At 41.5% G+C, this 25,999-nt stretch overlaps 1 protein-coding gene across 1 annotated transcript; it reads left to right on the forward strand.

Annotated features, from left to right (window-relative positions):
* The first annotated feature begins 1,758 nt into the window (after positions 1-1,758).
* Positions 1,759-25,999, forward strand: LOC115137994 (MAP kinase-activated protein kinase 2-like). The gene is made up of 10 exons (XM_029674369.2): positions 1,759-2,471; positions 16,555-16,694; positions 17,781-17,845; positions 17,969-18,048; positions 18,173-18,299; positions 20,785-20,860; positions 20,981-21,105; positions 21,480-21,565; positions 21,651-21,731; positions 22,207-25,999. The coding sequence occupies exons 1-10, from the start codon at positions 2,178-2,180 to the stop codon at positions 22,360-22,362; spliced, it is 1,230 nt and encodes a 409-aa protein (XP_029530229.1). The 5' UTR covers positions 1,759-2,177; the 3' UTR covers positions 22,363-25,999.

A 25,999-nucleotide genomic window follows, 5' to 3' on the forward strand; every position in this document is an offset into this window, starting at 1 on the left:
ATCACAACCCATGCGACCCCAAACTGTTCACACCCCTCTTGTTGGTGGATATTTTTTGCTGTTTTTGCTGTTTTAAAGCTAATTTCCTTAAATTCTATGCATTCTTCCATGTCTTGTGTGTGTTTATATGATACAAGGGGTCGAAGCCCGAAACATGTCAAATTGCAGGTCTTAGGGTCGATGCCGAAGTCGATGCCTCTCCTTGTTCGGGCGGTGTTCGGCGGTCGACGGTCTTCTAGCCATCGCCGATCCATTTTTCATTTTCCATTTATTTTGTCTCGTTTCCCCACACACCTGGCTCTCATTTCCCTCATTTTGTGTTGTGTATTTAACCCTCTGTTTCCCCCATGACTTTGTGTGGTATTGTTTATCTGTTTTTATGTATGCGCACGTTAGGCTGGTTGCGCTGGGTTATGTTCGACCCGTATTTGTATTTGGTGTTCGTTTGGGCCGTGTGCTTTTGGTTGGCCAAATTAAAGGCTCCGTTTTGCTACCAAATATCTGCTCTCCTGTGCCTGACTTCCAACAACCCTTCACACATACCTTGACATAGAGTCCTGTGGTCTAGAATGTAATTGTATGCTGTATCTTTAAGATTTCCTTTCACTAGAACTAATGGTCCCAGCCCGAACCATGAAAAACAGCCCCAGACCATTATTCCTCCTCCACCAAACTTTACAGTTGGCACTATGCATTCAGGCAGGTAGCGTTCTCCTGACATCCGCCAAACCCAGATTCATCCATTGGACTGCCAGATGGTGAAGCATGATACGTCACTCCAGCCCACACTTGGCACACTTGACACTTGACACTTGGTTCGCCAGGGAAACCCATTTCCTGAAGCTCCATATGAACAGTTCTTGTGCTGTCGTTGCTATCAGAGTCAGTTTGGAACTCGGTAGTGAGTGTTGCAACCAAGGACAGACGATTGTTACGTGCTTTGTGCTTCAGCACTTGGAGGTCCCATTCGGTGAGCTTGTGAGCTGATGAAGACAGCTTGTCTATCGAAATGTTGGATATTAGGTTATTCAATTATTGCATCTGAGCTCCTATAGAGCTCTCCTTTTCTTTTTCAAGTCTTCTACTCCGCTAGCCGGCACATCACCTAAACAGGTATGCGTTTCTTTCACCTCCAGATTAGATTGTGTGGCCTACCACTTTGCTACTGAGCCATTGTTGCTCCTAGACATTTCCACTTCACAATAACAGCACTTGCAATTGACCGGGGCAGCTCCAGCAGGGCAGAAATTTGGCGAACTGGCGATGCCTGACGGTGCCACATTGAAAGTCACTGAGCTCTTCAGTAAGGCCATTCTACTGCCAGTGTTTGTGTATGGAGATTGCATGGCTGTGTGCTTGATTTTATACAGCTTCCAGCAATGAGTGTGGCTGAAATAGCCGAATCCACTCATTTGAATGGGTGTATGAACTTTTGGTCATGTACTTTTGGTCATGTAGTGTAAATAGAGGGATGGATATCCTTGAAAACTGAAGCAGGCATCGCCTGCTTAGCTAATACTGGCAGTCATTTTAAACACGTAATCTAACATATACAGTAATCTAACATCTGTGGATAGTATGTATTGCATAGAAACCATCCTACTTGTTGTTAGTCTTCAGGGGAAACATTTTGATTTGATTCCATTCAACTCAACCCTACCCTGACTACCAGTTATTTGTCAACTGTACTGCTCCTTTAAAAGACAGCCGCTAGAGAAATATGACTTGAGTAGAGGGTAATGTTTCCGCAAGCTCCTCAGTCAGTAGCCGGTGTGAATGTAACGAAAGGACGTTGGAAAGTGACGAGTCCAGTTTAACCGAAGTCATTCTACTATAGCCTACTCAGATGTGGACATGTTTTAGTGAAACAAATATTACACTGTGGATATACAGGATTATTGAATTGAACTTGAATAGAATCATTTAAGTTATAGAAAACTTTTAGTTTCAAACTTTCTTAATAGTTGGACTATTGTTTTAAACATCCCAAGGCACACAGGAACTGGCCAAGAGAAAGTGACTACCGAATGCGCGCCCTTTTCAGTGTCTGGGAGTCATTTCTGCTTGGTGTAAATAACGGACAAGCGCGTCATTTCACTTGCGAATCATATTAGCCTATTGAGGTCGTTTTTTTCATCCCGGGGGACCACTCACAGAGACACAGCATCTGTGGGACCATGCTACAAAATGGTATTGGTAAGGAGAAACCTTCGGAACTGCCGAAGGCTGAGCCAGAACCAGACTTCCCATCAGAACCTTCAACCCAGCCAGCCCCCACTGACAGCGCAGTGCGTACGGCACAGGACACGGATTCCACGCACTTCCCCTTGCCAGAGTTCCCCAAATTGGAGATAAAGCGGAACGCGGTGACAGACGATTATAAGATATCTAGTCAGGTCCTTGGGTTTGGGATCAATGGGAAGGTTCTGGAATGCACAAATAAGAAGACGGGGGAGAAGTGCGCACTGAAGGTAATATCACCTACCAATGGAAATAGGCTGTTGCTCACTCCGAGTGTGAGTCCTGATTCCATTTGGTCATATTGGGATCTTGCATATTCCCCAGTGAAGATCAAATCAACTAGAAAAACTAACTTAGGAACTTTGATCGGAGTTTCTTTTCAGATTTATCTCTGCCTATACACTTTAAAAAAAATGTCTATAAAAGGGTTATTCGACTGTCCCCATAGGAGAACCCTTTAAATAACACTTGTTGTTTCATGGTAGAAGCCTTTTTGGGTTATACATGGCACCCAAAAGGGTTATACCTGGAACTAAAACAGGTTCACCTATGGGGACAGCTGAAAACCACTGGAACCATGTTTTCTAACAGTATACAAACCCATTCACCATGTGCCAAGTACTAGCATGACATTGTAAATAAGTATTCTATTGAGGAAAAGCCACGGCGGTGTAATAACACGGTAATTCACATGGGCAACTAGTGTATACCGGTATCCATGTGTGTGTAATGCATATTCTATGTGTGTACGTGATGGCTGGCAGGGGCATCACCAGAGGTTCATAACATTCAGGGCTCAACTCATAGTGGATACGCTATGAGTTGGAATTATAGCCCACCAACTTTACAGTGGCACTCACTCATCTTTGTATTTATATTGCGAAAGGCCTTTTAGCTACTGCCTACTGTTCATTGACAGCCACAACAGCCACAACTCAACAATCAGCTGAGTTCCGACTGTAGCCTAGGCCTATGCGCTCCTGATGTGACAAAAAACAATCGACAACGATTTTTTTTTAAAGAAGCTACTGATCCTATGTGGCTAAATTATGCTCTCTGGTGTAGTATTTTCAATGATTTAATTCATTTCTATACAGACAACAGTAGGCTAATTATATAATTTGGCAAATGTATTTCAATTTATCTGCAGCACTTCCAGCACCCCTTCCATGTACTGTGCTCTCCCCAAGGCCATATAATCAACACTTCTTATTATTAATTCAACGGATTGTAGTCAGTAACCCCATATGAGGTTATTGCATAGTTAGGCCTACTGTTACAATAATATTTAAAGTAATATATCAGCCAGTAGCCTGTAGAATAATTCCATTAAGTCAATGAACAAGTGGTTCGATCTAATCACGTATTTTCTCATGGTTACCCAATTTAGTTAACATTTCCCAACCTAATTGTAATCTAATATCCAAACGGAGATTCAGTGAAAACAAAAAAACAATGTACCATGCTTGGCTTAAAGCAGCGCGTTGGTGTTACATTTATTATAGGCAAACAAGTGGTGTCGTGATATATTTTGCCTACCGGAGCACAATTTTTTAAATGATTATTACATACTATTTTCTGATTTAAAGTTGGTAGACTACCTAAATGTAGGCCGATTGTATAATATAATTTTAGAATATAGGCCTACATACAATGCCTCATCCAAATTGCACGATTACATATGCCTACACATAGGCCTAGTGGCTCAAAGAAAATGTTCTATTTTTTTCATCCTAAAACAAAAAATGAGGCCTACCTTATTATAAATTAGGCCATCATCATTGTCAATCGTGAAGGAAAATTATTAACGTTTTACTGGATCAGCATCTAGTCATTTGCATGCCAACAACCTGCATGACAATAATTTGATCCCAATCTCTTTGGGAATATGCATTTTGATCTTGTTAAATTATTTAAGTAGCCTAACTAATGTTTAATCAAATGTTAGAGCAGATGGAGTTAAACAGAGCCACCTGTATTTTGTTTCAATCAAAGCATATTTAGCCTATGGCGCACGCTGTTGAGTTTAAAAAAACATTTTTTTACATTTCAGCACAATCATCCTAAATTGTCATAAGAAATGACGTGGTGTATTTGGTCTAACAGTAGCCTAACATCATATATGCTATTATATTCGCTTTGTTATCTAGAGAACGAATGAATCGTTAATTGATTGTGTGAGACACAGCACCATACTGAGAAGGGGCGAAGCATCGCTCCGCTGCCCAACAGCATCACTATACCGCTGATTATAAAGTGTGGATGACTTCAGGAGTTTCAAGTAACCACAGCTCTATGAACTAAGCGGCATATTCAGTTGATAATTTTGTTTTACACCATCCCAGCAGCTCTACATATTCGGTGATGACCCAAAATCATTCGGGGCTAAAGCTAAAGCCCCTGCTGGCTGGCTGGCTGTGTCATTGACCTTCAACTAGCCTATCAGTTAAAGGATAATTCCACCGAAAAACGTTATTTTGGTATTTGTTTCATTAGTCCATTGTCGAGATTGTCTCAAAATGTTTTTCATGTTAAGCAATCAAGTTTTCAAGATATATAACTTCCAAAATATAGAAATATAGCCAACATAATACATTTTGTTTAGTTACACAGTACCAGTCAAAAGTTTGGACACACCTATTAATCAAGCGTTTTTCGTATTTTTTAAAACTATTTTCTACATTGTAGAATAATAGTGAAGACATCAGTACTATGAAATAACACATGGAATCATGTAGCAACCAAAACAGTGTTAAACAAATCCAAATATATTTTATAATTTAGATTATTCAAAGTAGCCACCCTTTGCCTCGATGACAGCTTTGCACACTCTTGGAATTCTCTCAACCAGCTTCATGAGGAATGCTTTTCAAACAGTCCTGAAGGAGTTCCCACTAATGCTGAGCACTAGTTGGAGGCTTTTCCTTTGCTCTGCGGTCCAACTCATCCCAAACCCAACTCATCTCAATTAGGTTGAGGTCGGGTGATTGTGGAGGCCAGGTCATCTGATGCAGCACTCCACGACTCTCCTTCGTGGTCAAATAGCCCTTACACAGCCTGGAGGTGTGTTGGGTCAATGTCCTGTTGAAAAACAAATGATAGTCCCACTAAGTGCAAACCCACTAAGTGTCACCAGCAAAGCACCATCACACCTCCTCCTCCATGCTTCACAGTGGGAACCACACATGTGGAGATCATCCGTTCACCTACCCTGTGTCTCACAAAGACACAGCGGTTGGAACCAAAATCTCACATTTGGACTCATTAGACCAAAGGACAGATTTCCACCGGTCTAATGTCCATTGCTCGTGTTTCTTTGCCCAAGGACGTCTCTTTGCAGCAATTCAGCCATGAAGGCCTGATTCACGCAATCTCCTTTGAACACTTGTGGTTGAGATGTGTCTGTTACTTGAACTCTGTGAAGCATTTATTTGGGCTGCAATTTCGGAGGCTGGTAACTCTAATGAACTTATCCTCTGCAGCAGAGAAAGCTGTGGGTCTTCCTTTCCTGTGGCGGTCCTCATGAGAGCCAGTTTCATCATAGCGCTTGATGGTTTTTGCGACTGCACTTCAATACATTTTTCATGTCTTAAAGTAATGATGGACTGTGGTTTCTCTTTGCTTATTTGAGCTGTTCTTGCCATACTATGGACTTGGTCTTTAACCAAATAGGGCTGTCTTCTGTATAACACCCCTGCCTTGTCACAACTGATTGACTCAAAGAAGGAAAGAAATTCCACAAATGAACTTTTAACAAGGCACACCTGTTAATTGAAATGCATTCCAGGTGACTACATCATGAAGCTGGTTGAGAGAATGCCAAGAGTGTGCAAAGATGTCATCAAAGCAACGGGTAGCTACTTTTGAAGAATCTCAAATATAAATTATATTTTGATTTGTTTAACACATTGTTGGTTACTTCATGATCCCATACAGTGGGGCAAAAAAAGTATTTAGCCAGCCACCAATTGTGCAAGTTCTCCCACTTAAAAATATGAGAGAGGCCTGTAATTTTCATCATAGGTACACTTCAACTATGACAGACAAAATGAGAAAAAAAATCCAGAAAATCACATTGTAGGATTTTTAATGAATTTATTTGCAGATTATGGTGGAAAATAAGTATTTGGTCACCTACAAACAAGCAAGATTTCTGGCTCTCACAGACCTGTAACTTCTTCTTTAAGAGGCTCCTCTGTCCTCCACTTGTTACCTGTATTAATGGCACCTGTTTGAACTTGTTATCAGTATAAAAGACACCTGTCCACAACCTCAAACAGTCACACTCCAAACTCCACTATGGCCAAGACCAAAGAGCTGTCAAAGGACACCAGAAACAAAATTGTAGACCTGCACCAGGCTGGGAAGACTGAATCTGCAATAGGTAAGCAGCTTGGTTTGAAGAAATCAACTGTGGGAGCAATTATTAGGAAATGGAAGACATACAAGACCACTGATAATCTCCCTCGATCTGGGGCTCCACGCAAGATCTCACCCCGTGGGGTCAAAATGATCACAAGAACGGTAAGCAAAAATCCCAGAACCACACGGGGGGACCTAGTGAATGACCTGCAGAGAGCTGGGACCAAAGTAACAAAGCCTACCATCAGTAACACACTACACCGCCAGGGACTCAAATCCTGCAATGCCAGACGTGTCCCCCTGCTTAAGCCAGTACATGTCCAGGCCCGTCTGAAGTTTGCTAGAGAGCATTTGGATGATCCAGAAGAAGATTGGGAGAATGTCATATGGTCAGATGAAACCAAAATGTTACTTTTTGGTAAAAACTCAACTCGTCGTGTTTGGAGGACAAAGAATGCCGAGTTGCATCCAAAGAACACCATACCTACTGTGAAGCATGGGGGTGGAAACATCGTGCTTTGGGGCTGTTTTTCTGCAAAGGGACCAGGACGACTGATCCGTGTAAAGGAAAGAATGAATGGGATCATGTATCGTGAGATTTTGAGTGAAAAGCTCTTTCCATCAGCAAGGGCATTGAAGATGAAACGTGGCTGGGTCTTTCAGCATGACAATGATCCCAAACACACCGCCCGGGCAACGAAGGAGTGGCTTCGTAAGAAGCATTTCAAGGTCCTGGAGTGGCCTAGCCTGTCTCCAGATCTCAACCCCATAGAAAATCTTTGGAGGGAGTTGAAAGTCCATGTTGCCCAGCAACAGCCCAAAACATCACTGCTCTAGAGGAGATCTGCATGGAGGAATGGGCCAAAATACCAGCAACAGTGTGTGAAAACCTTGTGAAGACTTACAGAAAACGTTTGACCTCTGTCATTGTCAACAAAGGGTATATAACAAAGTATTGAGAAACTTTTGTTATTGACCAAATACTTATTTTCCACCATAATTTGCAAATAAATTCATTAAAATCCTACAATGTGATTTTCTGGATTTTTTTTCTAATTTTGTCTGTCATAGTTGAAGTGTACCTACGTTGAAAATTACAGGCCTCTCTCATCTTTTTAAGTGGGAGAACTGGCACAATTGGTGGCTGACTAAATACTTTTTTGCCCCACTGTATGTGTTATTTCATAGTTCTGATGTCTTCACTATTATTCTACAATGTAGAAAATAGTCCAATTAAAGAAAAACCCTTGAATGAGTAGCTGTCCAAACTTTTGACTGGTACTGTAGATCTTGAAAACTTGATTGATGATATGGAAAACATTTTAGGACTGTATCAACAATGGACGTATGAAACAAATACCAAAAGACAGAGTTTTCCTTTAAGGTGCTGACTCTGCTCCTGGGGTTGGGTTCCTGGAAGACAGGCAGGGGGGATCATGAGATAGGCTGAGGCTCAGAACAAATGTGTTACACTGGTTTTGATTTACACGTGTGCATGGGTTGGAACCAAAATTATTTTCCAATTGTTTAATTCTGAACAGAACCATTATTTTTTTAGTGTCGTTCCACTGTTCCAACCAGCAAAATAAAGTTCTGAACCGGTTCGAACAAAAAAAAGTCATGGTTTATATCACTCCTTTCTGTTCCTTTTTAAAACTTTGAAATATATATTATTTTTTACATTTAGCTCAACATTAAATTACTTCACCAATGGATAGAGCAGCTTACTATGGTGCGGGCAAGCTATGCACATGCATTGGGCAGACAAGTGGGCATCTTGTTGTTATGACATGCATTATCTGAATTAGGCCCACAGAATTATACCTACGGAAGAGCAGCTTCTATGAAAGAACTTTGAATGTCTTTGAACTTCAGAGAGTTGGTTTAACTAACATTGGACCAGAGATAGCCCTTGATCATGACTCTCCGTTCCATTACATTACACATAATGCCGCCTCGAGTTTTCAAGAGCTAGACCAGCTAGCTAGCTAACAAGTGTGTACAGAGTGGCATCAGAATTAAAATAAAAACATGTCTTACCTTTTTGTAACACAGCAGGGTAGTTAACACCGTAATAACCATAGTATCCTTAATTAGCTTTGAAAAAGTTAATCCGTTGTTCTCTAATGAAAAATCTCTCTCCCTAATTTCTGAATCACGCTTGTAACGTCTGTAGCTACAGCAGACTGTGCATGCTTCAGCGGGAGGGGGAGAGGCAGGCAGTCTACACACACACACTGGGAAAGATTATCAGCTGGCAGGCAGACACTGGAATACGTTTTTGAGTGAGTGAGGGCTTTGCATACTGTAGGTGCTTTGTTTAGTTTTTTGTGGGACTGGGGAAAAAAATGCCCAGAACGTTAAATAACGTTATTAACCAGTTCCCATGCTTTTAAAATAATGGTTCTGGTCCGGAACAGTATAGATCACTTTTGTTCTCGGTTTTGGTTCTGGTTCTGTTCCTTGAAAAATGTAATCGTTTTTGGTTCTGTTCTCTGAACTGGTTCCAACATCTGCACGAGTGTGCTTTGCATGTTACTATTCTGGTTGAGCGGCAACAACCTTGTGTGTGATCTGACCATATAATATTTAGCACATTGGCATGATGCAAGACACTGTTAACTTATGCTTTAGCTCAGTAGGTTTTCTCATCACACACCACACACAACTCACGTTGTTCTGGCCAATGGAAAGCTGTCACCTATTAGTACAGGGCTACAGAGGCAGCGGTTTACTGCCTACAGCAGGGGTACTCAAATACTATTTGAAAAGGTCTGGTCAGAGACATTTCCTCGGTGACAAAGGTCCAGATGGATAATGTTATTTATCGGCGTAGTGTCAAACCCCCACCTGCGCAACCCTTTCAATCCCAAACTGTTCACATCCATCTTGTTGGCAGAGAAAAAAATACAGTTTTTAAGCTAATTTCCTACAATTCTACACTTTTGCCATGGAAGGAAGGGAAAAAGTAGCCGTTTTAAAGCTCTTTTCTGGCAATTCTACATATTTTCTATGTTTTATGGGTGTTCAAATGATACCAGGAGTTGAATTCCGACTGAATTCATAATAAATAAGTATATATATTTTGTTTTTATAGTCTGGGCCCGTGGTCCGTATTGACCCTGTTCTGGGTCCGGATCCTCCTTTTTACATATGGTTGTCCTTGTAACGGCTTTCTAATGGTGAAGGAGAGTCGGACCAAACTGCAGCGTGTCTATTGTGATTCATCTTTAATAAACAAACGTAACACACAACAAACCGAAAACAGCCTATACAAGTGTCTACTAACCTCTAACCAGGACATCAAGACACACAGGACAATCACCCACAATACAACCAAAGAATATGGCTGCCTAAATATGGTTCCCAATCAGAGACAACGGTAAACACCTGCCTCTGATTGAGAACCACTTCAGACAGCCATAGACTCTCCTAGAACACCCCACTAAGCTACAATCCCACTATACACACATTCCAAAATCCCAAGACAAAACACACCACAATACAAAAACTCTATGCCACACCCTGGCCTGACCCAATACATGAAGAAAACACAAAATACTTAGACCAGGGCGTGACAGTCCTACAGTAATCCAGCCGGATCAGAATCTCCTAACCAGGAGCATATAGTCACACACAAAGGACGAGGGGGGCGTGGGTCAGGATAAAAATATTGGCTACAGTACAGAATCGGAGGAGAGAGAGAAGGGAAGAGAGCAGGTCATTTTACAGGGGATGGCAGAAAAAAAGAGTCATATGTGTCTGGAATTGTCCTGAATTCAAATCTATGTTGTCATTCACATTCAATTATTAGAGGTTATTTAAATGTACAGTTTTTCAATTTAAATGACTATAAAAAGAGATAAATTATTGCAATTATTTATATATATATATATAACATTCTATTGGTTGCAATCATTTTTAGGCTAGACACAGACTCTTAGAGCTTGCAGCCAGGCAAGTCTAAGATGAGAGAACCCTGATCGCTGTAATTGAATCAGATTTAAAAGTATGGCTTCTCTTCAGGTCTAGTAGAGTGGATTAAAACCATACCCATCCATTACCCCATATATATATATGGGGGGTACAACCATCCCAGCTCTGCAGATTTAGCTGCGGAGAGACAGAATCATTAGATCATTTGTTTTGGTATTGTTCATATGTAGCTTGTTTTTGGTAACAGGTTCAGGAATGGCTGAGGAATTGTACCATTTACCTGGAGCTAACTCTGCAGTTAGCACTGCTGGGTGATTTTGAAAATCATAGTCAATCGATCAATAATATAATAATACTCTTAACAAAAAAATTTATCTTTAATTTACAATCTGTAGAAACTATTAGAATAGAAAGATTCAGAACTTTTGTGAAACATCACAGCACAGTTGAAAAATATATGGCAATTAGAAATCCAAACTGGATGGTCTTCAGAGATAGATGGGAGGGGTTGTGTGTAGCTGAAGAATGGGATTAAAAACAAACAAAAGATAACTATTGTAAAATATACCGTGTCCCTAAAATGTATAAAGTATGTATAAGCTGGAAGTAGAAGCCTAAGTGTTGTTGTCCCATTAGTTTACTCCAGTTAGGGAAGGGGTGGTAGGGTTAGGGGAAATTAATAAAGGAAAATCAATTTTTTTAAATATATAAATTATATATATATATATTTACAAAAAAATATATGGGGGATTGGAAATGATGCAGACAATTACATTGATGGAAGCCACAATCTATCTGCAATATTAAATCTGATCTACCCTCCAAATAAATGTTTTTACAATAATTATTATTATTAGAGGTTATTTTCAGTGTTTGGGACAACATACAGCAGAGTGCAATCAGTCAGGAAAACACCATTTGGCAAACGGATGCTGTGGATAATTAGGGTACAAGTACTGACGGATGCTGTGGATAAGTAATGAGCATTTTAAATTGGAGGACTGAAAGTTGGCCTGCTGACTGACATTGTCTGGTATAGTTGCCTATTATAGGTAAGAAGCTGTGTTACGCATTTTAATTGCAATCACAACTGGGTGTCTCACCAGGTGCCTGATCATAACTCCCACTGTCAGAGAGGACCCAGAGCAGGTCACAGCAAAGATGATCTATTATATTGACAAGATGGTCGACTGACCGCTCTACTAATGGAAATACATGTCCACAAAGGCGAAAGACAGGCTGGAGGAGGCGAGATCAGGTGGGAATGTCCTAGCTAGCCATTGATCTTTTGTGGAAAACATATCAATATACTCGTAGAAAATGTAAGCATTATGAAACTTCTGTTTGCTCAAATAAGCCTCACCTATCAAAATAGCAATTCACTTTTATCTTTACCAAATGAACACTCTCTCATTGCCCCCATACAAAAACTCCTCACTTGGTCTGCTTAACCCTATAATTGTTAAGCAGACCAAGTCTGCTTAACCTGTGAGGACATATTTTGGGCGGAGTCAACCCTCTCGCTTCGCCTAGTCCTCTCTGGTCACAGTGACCAGGAACTACCCATGGAGCCACAGGGCAAAGCTGTCCTACAAGGGCTCTCACTCAGATCCAATTTATGAGCTTGGAGAATGTGACCAATGGAAAGCATTTCAATATTGACTGCAGGGAATGGACACCACCCACTGTATGCCAAATAAAATACAAAGTGTGAAATGTGGATTGGAAAATATTCTGTCAGGGGTGTGGTGATGTTTCAGAGTTTGCTTTTGTGTTTTTGTGATTGTACAGAAGCCAGCCTCTGTTTGTATAAGCCTGGGTGAGCCTTGTGCATAAAGTATAAAATGGACACATTTACGACTCGATTTGTCCTTTGTTTTTAACCACAAGACAAACAGCCATAGACAGAACGAGTCATAGGGATGAACAGCTGTCCAGCTCCATCACTTTATAATTAAGTCCACTCCTAAGCGCTAAGGGTAATGGATGAGTATAGTTTTAATCCACTCTACTAGACCTGAAGAGAAGCCATCCTTTTAATCTGATTCGATTACAGCGATCAGGGTTCTCTCGTCTTAGACTTGTCAAGCTGCAAGCTCTAAGAGTCTGAGTATAGCCTAAAAATACCCGGTGTTCTTCCATGAAGGAAATCCTGAGATTCCATTCACTGTATGTTCCATTAGAACCTTTATTTGGCTGGGGAATGTTTCATTCTGGAACTCTAATTCACTCTCTTCATAGCCAAGCTCTTCTTCTTTCAAAGAGGTTTTTGATTAATCTCGTTTCATGGATTTGCATCTATGTAGTTTTAGCTTCCTCGGCTTCTGTTTATGTTTGTGGTTGTTGTTATTATATTATAAACCACTGGCATGGCTTATACAACTTTTTGGCATGGTTGGCAGGATTGTGATCCATCTGTGCTTCCGTTGAGGCCCACTTAAAATACTATGGTTTCGTTTCACATGAAAGTGATCCCCGTGCCGACTAGGTGAAAAATCTGTCAATGTGTGTCTGGCTAAAAATGTACCGTGTAGCAGAGTTAACCAGAGTTAAAAAGTTGGTTATGAGAATTGAACCAGTTAATCAGTCAGAGAAGAATGGTGTGATGATAAGCTTTATAGTAAAAACATGTTCTGTTCGGGTTAATATATATTTCACGATTATACCTGGCTACATACCACAAATCGGTATTAGTACAATGTCTGCCTGTGTAGCCTATATGTAAATACTATAGATTTAGCTACATTTAGTTTAAAGTGGAATCTTATTATCTATTGAGCATCAGATAAGGTTCCTAATCTAATATCAGTAGTATCTCTTAACGTTCTCTCCAGTTTCATCTGTTCTTCCATAACTACTCATTATATATCCTGCACTCTCACGCCTATCTCTCAGCTCTATTTACTCAATTTTATGACCTCCGCTTTGTTGGCTAGAAACAATTATAAAGGGAAAGGTAGGGTAAACAAGCTCTGTTCCTGAGACACACACATCAATATCCAGACTGCCCTCAACCTTGAACAGTCTCTAAACGTCCTCATTTGCAGCAGCGTGTAAAGCTATTGATGCTGCATGTGCCAGTGTGCGTGAGAAAGTCTATGGAGCTATATGAAGGAAAATACGAGATTTCCTCTGTGGCTACCAGGACACAATGCTATGTTAGAAGGGGCTGAGAAGGATCTGATTGGTTTTGAGGAAGATGGGGGGGACTGTTGATTTTCTCACCGATGTGGTTGCTATATGGATTGGCTGCATTCAAAGGTTCAGAGTGTCTGCTTAATGTACAAAAAAAAACATGTTGTCTGTAGCAGAGTTAACCTACTAACCTGAACCCTGGAAAGTCTGTTATGAGAATATGTGTGTGTGTGTGTGTGTGTGTGTGTGTGTGTGTGTTTGTGTGTTTCTGCGTCTATGTGTTTGCCCACATTGAATTTCTCAGAATTTCTCCCCTATGTGGAAGCTAGATGGATTGCAACAGTACTAGGCTGCATTCACAGCAAGTCTTCTGCCTCCACCACATCCCATTTCCCTGTAACATGGCGGAGACTCGTGCTTGAGCCTTTTACTTTCGGCAGTGGTGTAAAGTACTTAAGTAAAAATACTTTAAAGTATTAAGTTGTTTTTTGGGGGGTATCAATACTTTACTTCACTACTTATATTTTTGTCAACTTCTTCTTTTACTTCACTACATTTCTAAAGAAAATAATGTACTTTTTACTCCATACATTTTCCCTGACACCCAAAAGTACTCGTTACATTTTGAATGTTTAGCAGGACAGGAAAATGGTCCAATTCACACACTTCTCAAGAGAACATCACTGGTCATCCCTATTGCCTCTGATCTGGCAGACTCACTAAACACAAATGCTTTGTTTGTAAATTATGTTTAAGTGTTGGAGTGTGCCCCTGGCTATCCATACATTTAAAAAACAAGAAAAGGTGTCGTCTGGTTTGCTTAATATAAGGAATTTGAAATGATTTATACTTTTACATTTACTTTTGATACTTATATTCAACATTTTGTATATTCAGACTTTTTCTAAAGTAGTATTTTACTGTGTAACTTTCACTTTTACTTGAGTCATTTTCTATAAAGGTACAGTATCATTATTTTTACTCAAGGATGATTGGGTACTTTTTCCACCACTGACAAGCTTCAAATAGCTGTAAAAAATAATAATAATAGCTGTGAAAAGCTATTTAGATGTAACAATGATTTCCTACACTATTCAGTGCAGAAATTGAATGAACAGTATAGAATTCTATCAAGCAGGAAATGACAGAGAGATTTCTACATTGGCCGCTTGCCCCGGTTTCCACCAGATATCACAGCCGCAAAGTCAAAACAGCTATCCCATTTTGACAACAGAAGCCGACCCAGAGGTAGAAATCAAGAGGTGAATATCACGGCAAATCAACACATCATTCCACTATTACTGCAGATATATTATGGACATTTTCTGAAATTACAGAAATGTCCGGAAAAAAAATATATTCTCAAAAAATCCCATTTGTAGCACCTTAAATCCCCTTGTACTAACGTTTTCCAGCGTTTCCAGTTGTGCCTACATTACATTTACATTTGAATCATTTAGCAGACACTCTCATCCACTGTCCAGGAAATGAAGCGCACGGGGCCCTAAGCTATCTGTATCTTCATATGAGAACCCATAAAACACAATAAAGTAGCCAAGACTCTTTCTCACAGATACTGGACAGAAATGAAGACCACTCTTTTATAGTGACCCTGGGTACTGTGGGTTGTGAGATTAAGTTTAAACACACATCAGTTAAAGAGGCCAACGGAAGTCCTTCGCATCGCTTCCACTTTCACCACACATCCATCCTTCCTCTTCAGAGAAAGACTATCACTATAGGCATAGATATGAAAAATACACTCACACACTAATTCATGCCAAAGAAAACACAACTAAGCACATGTGTACGATAAACACACACATAAATATACACTCATTCACAATATAAATACTCAAAGATGAAGAATCCCTCATTTTGTGTGAAGTTGATATGAAACCTAGTTCCTATGGTAACATTGTAAATCTTAAAAAAGGGTTTATGATTGTTCAGGTTGAAGTTTCACCTGTGTCTTTTAATTAGCTGCTCTTTACAGCATGTGCCTTGGCCACTCATAAGCCATTCCATTTGGATGGATGATGCAACGAGGATACGATGAGAGCAAGTCTCTTAGGGCCAAATCCAAACTTTTGCATACTTTCCCTGTGTTCAAGAAACTCATTCCTTGTTAAGTGAGGGACTCAGGTTCTCTGGTTATGACTTCTATAATCGAATGAGAGCATAACATTTTGTTTATTGCCAGTCATTCTGAAACCACAACTTTCTCGATGAAACTCCTTCTCCAAGTGCAAGAGAAATGTATGTACAGGAGCTTCCACATTTCTCTCACCATCCACGTTGTCATATAATTGAAGCTGTAAAAAGTGAGGTAAAGCGTGTGTAAGGTTGTGGCAAAAGGATGAGTGGTGGCCAGACTGTCTGTGTTGTGTTCTGTTCTCAGCTGCAGCTCTGTGACTGGGCCGGCATGTTATCCAGCAGGAGCCCACTCTAACTGTCAGCACCCAAAAATACCCTCTGATGGAATGGAAGACGGGTGCTATGTCAAGGCCTGCCAGCTATCTACTGTGTGTGTGTGTGTTTGTGTGTGTGTGTGTGTGTGTGTGTGTGTGAAATGACTTAACAGGCCCACTGTGGTAGAGAACTGAAAGAGGGAAAAGATAACATTGAAGTCCTGTTACGGACAGGTCAGGCAAATCAGGGGAGTTGTTAAGTGTCATCATGATTAATACTTTGACATTTAAATGGATCAGGTTCGGGTGTGTGGCCAACCAGCCTCTTTTGTCATGATTGATCAATTCCCTTCATGACAGAACGAGTGCCTGGTTGGAATGCCAATTGTTTCGCTTAAATGAAGTAAATCAATCTCACTCTCTGCTCTTCCCGTACTCCACTCCTTCCCCACACTTCACTCCAACACAGATCCTCTATGACAGTCCCAAGGCGAGGCAGGAGGTTGAGCTTCACTGGCGGGTGTCGGGGGGGCCTTACATCGTTGGTATTCTCAGTCTGTACGAGAACATGCATCATGGGAAGAAGTGCCTGCTCATCATCATGGAATGGTAGGATCTTGTCCTGTCAGCTCTTTGACTACATTGCCCAGAATCCTCTGCTATGTGGGAATACAAGTCCCATTTATCTGTCTTCAGCAGCTAGCCATAAACTATTGACATAGTGCCAATCCCTCATAGCTTCTCTCTGATACCATTAGGCTTGATGGAAAGGTCAGTCACTTGGCCTTGGTATGTCTATGCAGGCCAAGGATGTGGGCAGGCCTGGGCCACAGCTGGGGCTCCACCTGTGCCTCACAGATCACCACAGGTTCTCCTCAGTACTCAGAGATGACATAGACGCTCTTGATATACTGTAGTATTCTCTCGTAGTCATGTTTTAAGGAAATAAAGAACACATGGTTGGAGCAGTGAGAATGCATTAACTCAAGTGTGTATGTGGAATTTTTAGATACTGACATTGATTTCCAATGAGCTACATTTCTAAAGAAATGGGAGTATAGTGTACTGGCAAGTCATAGACAGTGAGTGTGATGATTCAGAGCTGGGGGTGTATGTGACGTGTGTTGCTCCCTGTAAAGTAATCTGTCTTTGTGGCCAGCTCTTTCCTGTCTCAGAGAGGTTGAGAGGAGGGCAGCTAAGCTCAGTCAAGCTCAGCTAGTTTAATGAAGGAGAATATTCTATAACTGAGTTTGACTTGGATCAATCTCTCTTACTCACTTCCTCCTTACTCTCTCGCTCACTCTCTCTATCTCTCACATGCATACACACACGCACACTCAAAAGAGCATATAAACAATTCTTTCCACATAACAGAAGGTGATTCACTGTGTTTTTCGAAAGACAAAGATCATTGAGGAGGATAGAGGAGTCCCAGTCTGTATGGATGTTTATGTGTATAATGACAAAATGGAAAGACAGAGGGCCAGATGAAGTGCTTGTGCATAGCAGACTGTTCTGTTCCCAGTCTAATGTTATCCCACGAAACATCAACCTCATCTAAATGGTTCCTGTTTTCACTATTGTTTTAGGGCTTTTTATTCAAGTAGCAGAGTTCATCTTTTTGAAAAATGTCAAATGATAACTACATGACAGCATCTCAATGTTAACTCAATGTATGTGTTTCTCTTGTTCCAGTATGCAAGGGGGAGAACTGTTCAGCCGGATCCAGGCCAGAGGAGACCAAGCTTTCACTGAGAGAGGTGAAGGGGCACAGAGTGGAGGGGGCCAAGGAGTCTGTTTCTGGGAATGGACATACTATACTGTATATGTGTAATGTTACTGACAGTGTTGTCCTGAGACTGTGTAACTCTGCTCTCATCTAGAGGGCTCAGAGATCATGCGGGATATTGGCACGGCCATCGAGTTTCTCCACAACATGAACATCGCACACAGAGACATCAAGGTGAGCAATGTGACACTGACACACAGATAAAGATAACAGCAGCAGATAATGACAAATTTGCCATACATTTAGTAATAATATGCGTACAGTTAATGACAGATACGTTTCACTTCCCCTCCCTCAGCCTGAGAACCTGCTGTACACTCATCAGAAGAGCAACGGGACTCTCAAACTGACAGACTTTGGCTTCGCTAAGGAGACCACTCTACACAACCTCCTGCAGACCCCCTGCTACACCCCTTACTATGTGGGTAAGTTCCCAGCTAACATATTTGATTCCTTGGAAGTTGTGGGAACGTACATCTTTGGTTTTCCATTGGTTCTGGGAATGAAGCCATATGTTTTTTTAAACGTTTAGGAGAACGGAAGTGAATATTTCGCCTGTTCTGGGAACGTTCATTTTTAGGTTGCAAGGAAGTTCTGAGAACATCTGTATGATGCAAAACACATCATACAGGCCAGATTACTGTATTTTGAAAGTTACATATCTTGAAAACTTCATTGCTGACATACAATACATTTGGAACAATATCAACAATGCACGAATGAAACAAATAACAAAAGATAGTTTTTGGGTAGAGTTTTTCTTTAATGTTCTTTGTAATATTTGAGAACATTCCCAATGTCACACCAATTGGAGAACGTTCCAAGAACATTACCAACATTTAAATTAAATTTGACCATGATTGAACTTTTAGGAAACGTTCTGTTAAATTAATTAAATACCAAGAAAATACTGTAATTTTGTCAAGTTCCTTAAATGTGTGTAGAATGTTCCAAAGCCAAGCAACTGTCCTGCACCATTCCCAGAATGTTGTGGGAAGGTTGTATGCAAAGTGAACATAGAACAATCACACTCTCACCAAGCTCTAAGAAACATATGGTTCTCAGAACGTCATGTGCGAGCTGGGTGACAATACTAAACTACTGTAGGAATATGTGTAACAATCAGATTTACAGAGCCTTCGGAAAGTATTAAGACCTCTTGACTTTTTCAACATTTTGTTATATTACAGCCTTGTTCTAAACTTGATTAAATAAAAAATGTTACTCAGCAATCTACACACAATACCCCATAATGACAAAGCGAAAAAAATGTTTTTAGAAATACCTTATCTACATAAGTATTCAGACTGTTTGCTATAAGACTCGAAATTGAGCTCAGGTGCATCCTGTTTCCATGAATCATCCATGAGATGTTTCTACAACTTGGAGTCCACCTGTGGTAAATTCTATTGAGTGGACATGATTTGGAAAGGCACATTCTATATAGGTCCCATGGTTGACAGTGCATGTCAGAGCAAAAACCAAGCCATGAGGTCAAAGGAATTGTCTGTTGAGCTCCGAGACAGGATTGTGTCGAAGCACTGATCTGGGCAAGGGTACCAAAACATTTCCCAGCATTGAAGGTCCCCAAGACCACAGTGGCCTCCATCATTCTTAAATGGAAGAAATTTGGAACCACCAAGACTCTTCCTAGATCTGGTCTCCCGGCCAAACTGAGCAATCGGGGGAGACGGGCCTTGGTCAGCGAAGTAAACAAGAACACGATGGTCACTCTGACAGAGCTCCAGAGTTCCTCTGTGGAACCTTCCAGATGGACAACCACCTCTGCAGCACTCCACAAATCAGGCCTTTATGGTAGAGCGGCCAGACGGAAACCACTCCTCAATAAAGGACTCTCAGACCATGAGAAACAAGATTCTCTGGTCTGATGAAACCAAGATTGAACTCTTTGGCCTGAATGCCAAGAGTCACGTCTGGAGGAAACCTGACACCATCCCTATGGTGTAGCATGGTGTTGGCAGCTTCATGCTGTGGGGATGTTTTTCAGTGGCAGGGACTGGGAGACTAGTCAGGATCGAGGCAAAGATGAACGGAGCAAACTACAAAGAGATCCTTGATGGAAATCTGCTTCAGAGCGCTCAGGACCTCAGACTGGGGTGAAGGTTCACCTTCCAACAGGACAACGACCCTAAGCACACAGCCAAGACAACGAGTGACTTCGGGACAAGTCTCTGAATGTCCTTGAGGGGCCCAGCCAGAGCCCGGACTCGAACCCGATTGAACATCTCTGTAGAGACCTGAAAATAGCTGTGCAGCAACACTCCCCATCCAACCTGACAGAGCTTGAGAGGATCTGTAGAGAAGAATGGGGGAAACTCCCCAAATACAGGTGTGCCAAGCTTGTAGCATCATAACCAAGAAGACTTCAGGCTGTAATCGCTGCCAAAGGTGCTTCAACACAGGCAGGGATCAGTAATCCAGATATGTGGGGCAAAGGTACAGGATGGTAGGCAGGCTCAGGGTCAGGGTAGGCAGAGGTCAGTAATCCAGATAGGTGGGGCAAAGGTACAGGATGGCAGGCAGGCTCAGGGTCAGGGCAGGTAGAAAAGGTCAAAACCGGGAAAACTAGAAAACAGGAACAATCAAGAGACAGGAACAGAGGGAAAAACACTGGTAGGCTTGACGAAAGAAAACAAACTGGCAACAGACAAACAGAGAACACAGGTATAAATACACAGGGGATAATGAGGAAGATGGGCGACACCTGGAGGGAGGTGGAGACAATCACAAAGACAGGTGAAACAGATCAGGGTGTGACAGTAACGTAACAAAATGTGAAAAAGTCAAGGGGTCTAAATACTTTCCGAATGCACTGTCCGTCACTATATTCTGCTTATAATATTGGACAAGTAATTGTATTTTCCATCTGTCTGTTTTTCTGTTTATAAGCTCCTGAGGTTTTGGGCCCGGAGAAATATGACAAGTCATGTGACATGTGGTCTCTGGGCGTCATCATGTACATCCTGTGAGTAGTGTGTGTGTGCGTGTGTGTGTGTGCATATACAGTGCATGCATACTATATAATCGTTTGATAGTCAGTGCAACCTAATAACTATCAACATCTACGCATTTGTCTTCTGTTTAGGCTGTGTGGTTTCCCACCGTTCTACTCTAACACGGGCCAGGCCATCTCTCCAGGGATGAAACGGAGGATCAGGATGGGCCAGTACGAGTTCCCCAAACCTGAGTGGGCTGAGGTGTCAGAGGAAGGTGAGACTGGGTTGGGTCATCCTTCCACTAGACAATGGTTCCTCAATTGGTGACCTGCGGGTGTTTTTATTTGGCCCCCCAAGTCACTCCCAGAAATCCCTTTCATTCAGACAAACATAAGCAAACTTCTAAATAGTCAGTTTTATAGCACAACACTCATCCACAAGCACACCCAAACATAGACAAGGCACATAAACTCAGATTAGCAGCTCTTAAATGCCAGGGATAGTATGGCTAAATCTCTGAATTCACACTGGTAGGACTTCCTGCTCATGTGGACCAACTGGTGCCTTATTCCAAAACAACGCCTTGGCTGGGGCCTGGTGTGTGTGTGTGTGTGTTTTGACCTCTATCCTCTTATTGATTTCTCTCAGCCAAACAGTTGATCCATCAGCTGCTAAAGACAGACCCCAACGACAGAATGACCATCACACAGTTTATGAACCACCCCTGGATCAATGTGAGTGTGTGTGTGTGTGTGTGTGTGTGTGTGCATTTACAGTGCATGCATACTATATATTCGTGTCTGTGTTTTGTCATTGCAGCAGTCCATGGTTGTTCCCTCCACACCGCTCCACACCACACGGGTCCTGACTGAGGACAGAGAGATGTGGGACGACGTGAAGGTCAGAATCAGACTAACACTGACACCTCTGGTCATCCAGGAACTTCCCAGGATCAACAGAATCATAGAATGTATAGACTTTACATCCAGACAATATTTTAAATGCAGTTGAAACAATGAAAATGACACGTTTTACCACATAGATATCTCAAAATGTGAGTGTAGTTTCAGTGCTTTTGTGGTGTGAAAATATGGAAATGGAATTGCTCCCAGACCAGATGACCCTGGAGTGGTTGACCTTCCACAAGGGGGAGGCAAACATCAGAGTCTGGTCTGAAGCCATTTTTAGAAACAGAGGGCTTATTGCCTCCTCTCATATTTATTATGCTGTAGGCTATATTCAGAGCAGAGCTTTATCTTCTGTCTATCTATCTATCATTGAATAAACCCGCCCTCACTTTGATTCTTCTTCTCTCTCTCTTCTCTATTTCCCACCCTCCTTTTCTCCCTAACCCTTTCCTCTCTATGTGCTGTAGGAGGAGATGACCAGTGCTCTGGCCACCATGCGTGTGGACTACGACCAGGTGAAGATCAAAGACCTGGACACCTCCAGCAACCCACTGCTCAACAAGAGACGCAAGAAGGCCGCTGCCGGGGGCAAATTGGGAGGCAGCGTCTGCAACAGCCAGTGAAAGACTGGAGGTGGGAGGGAAGCCACAGCCAGAACAGAAAGGGAACCCCAGAGGACACACCTGGAACAGCTGGGAGGGGAAAAGGCTGTGGGAGGTCTGGGCAGAAACATGCAGAAGAGATTTATCAGGGGGAGTGTGTTCATACTTAAATCAGCAGAGGGAGAAGAGGAGAGGCATAAAGGAGGGAGGGGGTACTGTTAGGAAACAGCAGGGAAATGTTATTTGGAGATTCTCAGCAATCAGTCGAATTGAAGGACACATGAAGTGATGACAATGTATGAAACACTTATCAGCCAAGATCAGCAGGCCTTCATACTGTAGGCCTTCATACGTTTTTAATTTGATTGTGTGTTAGTGTGTGTGTTATTTTGAAAGGTCATTCAGAATCTGCTCTTTATAAGTTCCTGTATGTTTGTTGTGTGTGTGCCTGTGTGTTTATGTGTGTTGTAACCAATGTTCTCTCTAAAAATGCTCAGCACTGAGCAAATTTCAGGTCTGCTGAACGCAAACTTGAACGTTGTGAAAATTCTGTGCAACTTCCAGTGTGCGTTTACTGTGAACACTTGGGCTGTACCCGCTTTCATTTACAGTTAACAGTGGCCAAGTCATCTACTGTGGCTATTTGATCATAATGTAGGCCTACCAGAGTGGCCTACCATCAAAAACTATGGAGAAAATGCATCCCATAACATTTTAACATGGAAATAGCTGTTCTATCATTCAGCCTGCAGTAGCAGCCAATGTGTGGTGTTCAATGTACGCCAACATTCCATGAGACTTTTGAAAAAAAAACACAGGGCCTGACATTAACCTGTTTATCCACTTGTTCTTCAGACAAGGAGGTGACTGAAAATGTTGTGTTGTTTGATGCAAGAAACTGCTTTACAAAATAAAATGCATTATTATTCCCATACCATTATTACATAGAATCAGACAAATTATACTAACCTCTGCCTATTGGCTACTTAGCTTATTCAAGCCTGTCTCAAAATACAACACTGCCCCTTTAAGACAACAAAAGCTCTTTACCTGACTCTCTTTTCAAAGATGTCTCGAAATGTACACGATTTGTGCTCTTGTAGGAAGTAAATACTCCCCTATTGCTTACTACAAAGCATCTATAACTGGGCTAATAACCAAGCTCAGAACCACTCATGCTGTAAACACAGTCCAGTTCAAAGTAAATGGCACAGATCCATATATGGCAATGTTCTATTTGCATATAGGCCTACTGCAGCTCTGATTGGTTAAGCCTAACTGGTCTGTGTAGAGCAAGGGCTGGTTGGTACATGTCAATGCAATAGAATCCTACTCCGATGCATTCTGCCTACAAGAAAATCTCTTGCATAGTTAATTTTGTTTTGATATGTTGCATTGAAAGTGGCTAATATTGCGTTGATTCGATCAAATTTGCCACAGTAAAGGCAAAACATTGTGTTAACAGGGAAAACTCTAGAACAGTGGTCACCAACCTTTGAGTTAAAATCACTGAGTCAAAATGCAAGCAGAGATCTACCGCTTAGACTTAAAAATTTTTTTTTTTTTACATTACTTTAAAAAACGTAAGCCTATGCAACATTAACCAATTAAAAACAGTACTGTAGCAATGAGGTTTGTTCAGTAAGCTATAGGCCCAATATAATTTCATTGCATATAGCCTTTTCTTCAATTGCCCTGCCAATGCATTGTTGTTTGGGAATTCGAGGTAGGATACTGTAAATGATCACACCGGTAATAGATCCGTTGTTGTATTACTTATGTGGCACAGCTGAGTGAGCATACATTTAAATAATTTGCTTTTATTTTATTGGGTCGATGGTACATGAATCTATGGTCAGTCTCAGCGGAGGGAGAGAGCAGCATCCCTCCGCTCTCCCTTTCCTCCACTGACACAGACCAAAAAGGGAAACAGTCTTCCAGCTGATGGCGAAACCACATTATTTCTGCCTCATGTACAAATTAATGTTGTTCCTCCTATGAACAGAGAAAGTGAAATATTCCTCTATATTAAAAAAAAGCCTCAAGCCTCTAATAATAACAAAGCAAAAGTCCCCTCTCCTACCTTACCTACCCACCCACTACTTATCTATTCTTAATACCACCTGGCGCACTAACCAAAATACAGGGGGTGGTCTGCCCAGGTCTTACCTAGTGTGCATAGACAGAGTACATACTACGGGTATATGTATGCCCGCAGGCCTCTTGCCTAAGCACTCCCAAGGTGCCTTCCCCTTCCCCCCTGGGAACAAAAACAGAATAATTACTAATGTAAAGTGAACAATTTCAATAATAAAAAACATAGTCAATTTGACAAACATATATGTCTGCAGGACCAGCTACAAACTACTTCACAACAATTATACAGAAAACCAACGAAACACAGGACAAACCAAGAAGCTCTCTTTCCTAACAAAGGAACACTAACCCAAAACCCAAAACACAGAAACTGGGGAACTTAACATCAAGCCTATCGATACACTTTCCCACTCAATCATTACTGCTGCAGTGCTTGTTGTAGCGCTCAGTGGAAATAGGAAGAACACACATTTTATGGCTTATAAAAGTGATGAATACAAAGAGTAAGAACTTCAACATGAACTCCCTCATAAAAACAGCATATCTTTGCTCTATTCGTCGCGCTCTCATGGTTTTAAACGTTTTGAAATCTCACAGTATCAACTTTGTTGTAGCTTTCTTTTATGTCTGCTACGTTACTGCAGACATGGTAATCTGAGCCATCTGATTGGCCAGCGGTAGGCCTATAGTGCACTTGATTTGCTCTCTCGGCCAGCGGGAGGGCAGAGTTTGTACCTTCAGACAAATGAAATAGTTCAAAATGGCAACAGTTTGCCTACCCGCCACACAGGGTAGCTGAATCGGGTGCACTGGGCGCCAACATCCCGGGATGAATAAAACAAATAGGAACACAAGGCTTTATCATTGGGTTTTTTACAGAAGTGTTTGGTGACCGACTTGGAATGTGATTGCGATCGACTGGTTGGTGACTAATGCTCTAGAAAGTTGAGTGAAGTTCAATCTCGTGCTTCTCGCTGTGGGCTAATATTCTTTCTGTGTGGCAGTCCTTAGGGAACTGCGCAGGAGTCTCGGGCCTACTGCGTGCCTGCTCATATCACAGATCATACACCTTCTCAACATTTTGGTGCATGATGGAAATGATGATAAGAAAACTAGACAGACCAACCATGGACTGTCTGAAACCAGCACATTCTGGTGGTGAATTTCTACCTGAGACTTATCTCAGGAAGAAACTTACCTCATGCTCAAACTTTTGTTTTTTACTTCCAAGGCACGGCTCCAGTGTCTCACTGGATCATGGCTTCAGCGAACCTGCTCTGACTTGGGGCCAAGTTCAGGCCACTGGTACTTTTCAGCCTGCATTTACATAAATGGGTTAACTCCTTCTATGGTTAACACCTGCTTACTAAGCAACTGTCTTGATTACGCAGACTTTGATTCTGCTTGCTCCAAGTTTGATTCTGCTTGCTCCAAGTTTGATTCTGCTTGCTCCACACACTGGTGTGGGGTAAGTCTCAGGTGGAAATGCCCCATAAGTTATCCATGCTGTTTTATTACAATGTCTTAGTCCTTTATTCAGGGATTAAAACAACCTTTGAAA

The sequence above is a fragment of the Oncorhynchus nerka genome, linkage group LG2 (assembly GCF_034236695.1).
Source record: "Oncorhynchus nerka isolate Pitt River linkage group LG2, Oner_Uvic_2.0, whole genome shotgun sequence".
In the NCBI taxonomy this organism is placed as follows: Eukaryota; Metazoa; Chordata; class Actinopteri; order Salmoniformes; family Salmonidae; genus Oncorhynchus; species Oncorhynchus nerka.